The sequence below is a fragment of the Rosa chinensis genome, chromosome 3 (assembly GCF_002994745.2).
Source record: "Rosa chinensis cultivar Old Blush chromosome 3, RchiOBHm-V2, whole genome shotgun sequence".
Lineage (NCBI taxonomy): Eukaryota > Viridiplantae > Streptophyta > Magnoliopsida > Rosales > Rosaceae > Rosa > Rosa chinensis.
In genome coordinates this window covers 32,145,093-32,148,881 of record NC_037090.1, presented here as the reverse complement: position 1 = coordinate 32,148,881, position 3,789 = coordinate 32,145,093, and the positions used below count along the sequence as shown (strand labels likewise).

At 34.7% G+C, this 3,789-nt stretch overlaps 1 protein-coding gene across 1 annotated transcript; it reads left to right on the top strand.

The window, feature by feature from the left end:
- Positions 1–1,577: 1,577 nt before the first annotated feature.
- On the top strand, positions 1,578–3,269 carry LOC112194450 (transcription factor MYB106). The gene is made up of 3 exons (XM_024334688.1): positions 1,578–1,713; positions 1,825–1,954; positions 2,543–3,269. Exons 1-3 carry the CDS (start codon positions 1,578–1,580, stop codon positions 3,267–3,269), a joined length of 993 nt encoding a protein of 330 aa, XP_024190456.1.
- The last annotated feature ends 520 nt before the right edge of the window (positions 3,270–3,789 follow it).

The following is a 3,789-nucleotide window of genomic DNA, read 5'->3' as shown; positions in this document are numbered from 1 at the left end:
GGTGATAATTAATACATAGCCAATCTTGAAGTTGTGAGTGAGTGGCTGAACAGTACGTAATAGCCAAATTTAGGAACTAGAGGAAGGAATACCAACTATTGGCCATATCACTAAAGTCGTGTTGAGATGAGACCTGAGATTATCAACTTACATTTAACTGAATAGGTGAAGTAGCATTGAAATCGTTATGCGCTTGATATTATTGCATTACAAATTAGCATGCAGCAGGTTTTTGGTTGAGTTGATAGGAGGCCAATGATATTTTACCACGAGTTGGGGTAACCGAATATCTGAAGACCATAAAACAGTTAGTTCACGTATGCTAGCCAGGGTTTGACTGGTAGTGTGGTAAACCTTAAACAGTTTTTGATTGACTATCAAACTCAGTAAACATAACTAAAGAACTATAAAAAAAAATTCAAATCCTAACCCACATTATTATGGAAAGGTGAACGGGATCTCACGTACGTATATCATTTCCCCCACTTTCAAGGTGAATTAGAAGGTGAAACTGAATTTTAGGGCATTATTTGTGGTACTATGATGTTTATCATGCATTCATTATATCTAATTGAACCAATATTACAATATTGACAACAAAGATATACTATTCACATATGATTGAACAAAAGTTATGACATTGATAAAACAATTATTCACAAACTTGTAACGAGATCGTAGATGGAATAACTATCTCTAACAAAACTAAGATTACACAAAACTAAACTTTTGTGGTCATATGTGTAAAATTTATTTAGGACATACATAAACTTTTCAAATTTTTTTTTAAAATCTATAATAGTGATTTAACCTTGTGAATAGTTTAAGAAATGTTTAATGAATCTTCCAAAAATGTTAATTTCACGCATTTTTCAACTTTATATAGAAATGTAAAAAACACAATATTAGTTTGTAGTTGTAGATTGTCCTTCGTGTATGGCCCTTCGTGTATATAGATGATTGTAGCTATGACACAGACTTGAACTAAATTTGTTGTCAATTTTGTAAGTAAATGTATAAAATATCAATATGTAGATTTTTTCTGTGTGTGTGTGTATGGATTCGTGTATAATAAAGAAATTTTAATTGTCAAAGAAAATAATTAAACTATATCGATCGGTTACTCCCAGCATGAGTTTAGAACGACGTTATAACGACGTTATGAGAATACCAATTACAAACTACTTGATATAGATTGTAGATTATTAGAGTCACAGTTTTCTATATGTAAAACTTGCAACAAAATAAAAGTCACAAATTAAGTTTCCTGTATGGACACGTACGGTACGTCCAGTTAGGAACAAGAATCTTCATGTCATATGGTCATACCTACTATTCAAACAGGAAAAGAAAGTGGTAAACCATTAGTTTTTCTTTATATAGTAGTTGAAATCTGGCCATTCTTGGTCATGTACTGTTTATCAATCAAATCTTACAGAAAGGGAAAGAAAAGAAAGGGTACTGGCCTGGCTACGTGCCAGCTAGATTAGAGAATCACAGCATCACTCGATCTTCATCTAAACTATAGAGACCTTCTCGTTACTACTGTCCTTTTTCATATCATCACCATCAATGTAATGGGAAGGCAATCTAATGCTGTTGCATCTCCTGGAATAAGGAGAGGTCCATGGACTCCTCAGGAGGACAAGAAGCTCTTTGCTTTCGTTCAACAACATGTCCATGGAAGCTGGCGTTCCTTACCCCAGAAAGCTGGTAAATACTTAACCTGTCTCTCTCTCTCTCTCTCTCTCTCTCTCTCTCATACGTAGCTACCATTTGTAGATAGGTTTCATTAACCTCTGTTTTCTTCTATATTATATACAGGTCTCCAAAGATGTGGAAAGAGCTGCAGGCTAAGATGGAGAAACTATCTAAACCCTGACATTAAGAGAGGAAATTTCAGTTTGCAGGAAGACCAGACCATCATTCTACTTCATGCACTTTTGGGCAACAGGCAATTAATTGCTAAATTGAATCTTAATTAATTAATTGAATTACTTCATTATTCGACTCAAAAGAATCGATTGATCACTGGTCTGTGGTTGCATAATGCTATGGTAAAGTTGTTTAAAACATTATAAATCGTAAACAATACTCCCTTAAACAAGTGAATTTAGTACATGAGTAGCCTCTTAATATGTGCTCTGTACATGTTAATTGGTTTTTGTCTTTATAAAATATAAAATAAATAAAATAAACAGCTGAAACCATGTTTATATGGTCTGTTTTTCCCTCCCATATTTGAGAGAACTTCTCCATATTTTGTGTAATATATTGTAATTTTTTATTTGTTCAATTAATTTACTATTGTATTCTAATTATTGTTTTTTTTAGTAACATATTATCATGCGACTGATGCGAGTATTATTACTGTTTTAAATTTTTAACCAGGTTAAAGATAGATGGTTTAATATATAAGATATAAGATATATGGTTACACATATACAGCCTGCACTTGAATATAAGTGCATGTGTTTCATGACTTCATCACTTCATGCATCTGCTAACAGCTGCTAATTGAGATAGGCATGTATAAATGTAGGTGGTCCACCATAGCTGCACAGTTACCAAAGAGAACAGACAATGAGATAAAGAACTACTGGAACACACATCTAAAGAAGAGGTTAGCCAAGATAGGGTTTGATCCTGTAACCCACAAGCCCAAGACCGCCATCCTCGCCTCTGCTGATGGTGGCGACCCGAAGAAGCTCTCAAACCTCAGCCACATAGCTCAGTGGGAAACTGCTCGGCTTCAAGCAGAAGCTAGATTCTCCAGACAGTCAAAACTACTCATCAGTCATGACCAACCTCCTAGATTTGGACCCGTGCCTGCACCACAATGCCTTGACATGAATGAAAGAGCACGAGAAATTCGATTACTGTTAAAGTCAATATTAGCTGCAGACAGTGGTGCCCAATTAGGTGGTGGTATTGGTAGTACAGCCACCCACGTTGGGCAGGAGGTTGGTTCATTTGGTAAAGTTGATGTTGAGGGCTTGCTTACTAATTGTGATCAGTTTGAGGCTCCAAGAACCAGTACATCAGTTCTGGGTTTTGATGAAGTTTTTGGGGAGTCCGGTACTAATAATGACTACGGTGAACTGTTGGAGGCATTACTACAGCACAACCATAACAATACTGGATTTGAAGTTGGGGATACTTGGACTTTGGAACAACGTGAAACAGTAATGATGAGCGAGCCGGGAACAACGTACATTTGGAATAATAACAATTATAATGTCCTTACCGGCCACCCGTCTGGAATATAATATGTAACTAAATCCTAATTGAGGACTAAATGTCATATTATGAACCGTTTTTCAATTTATGTGGATTTTCTGTTTTCTGATTTCTGATTAACTTTTGTGTCTCTTGTTCAAATTTGACAACATTTATGCAGAGATAATTTAGAAAAACTACATTTTTTTTTGAGACAAAAAAAAAAATTAGCTTAGACAAACTTTAGTTCTTGAAGCTACTATATATGCGCTAAATTGTTCTTTATATTAACTCCTATTCTCCTAATGTTATACTAAGTATTAGACAATAGGTTATAGATTACTGCTCCATATATCATTGAGCTATTTATACACACATCAACTAATGCATTATCATGCAATGCCACATTGTACTTTTTTTAAAAAAAAAACTTTTAGCCCACCACACCCTTATATATGTCAGTGAGAATCGAACACATGCCCTTTACAATGTTGGAATTATAACTTACCAACAAGTCACAACTCATTGACTGTACTTGATTCAATTACAGTTATGATTATAGGACATACT

What these genes read in the sequence shown, in the direction of transcription:
- LOC112194450 (XM_024334688.1), top strand. Translation starts at nt 1,578, where the DNA reads ATGGGAAGGCAATCTAATGCTGTTGCATCTCCTGGAATAAGGAGAGGT. An exon ending in TTCCTTACCCCAGAAAGCTG is followed by an intron (nt 1,714 to 1,824) that starts GTAAATACTTAA and finishes TATTATATACAG; the next exon opens with GTCTCCAAAGATGTGGAAAG. An exon ending in CATGCACTTTTGGGCAACAG is followed by an intron (nt 1,955 to 2,542) that starts GCAATTAATTGC and finishes GTATAAATGTAG; the next exon opens with GTGGTCCACCATAGCTGCAC.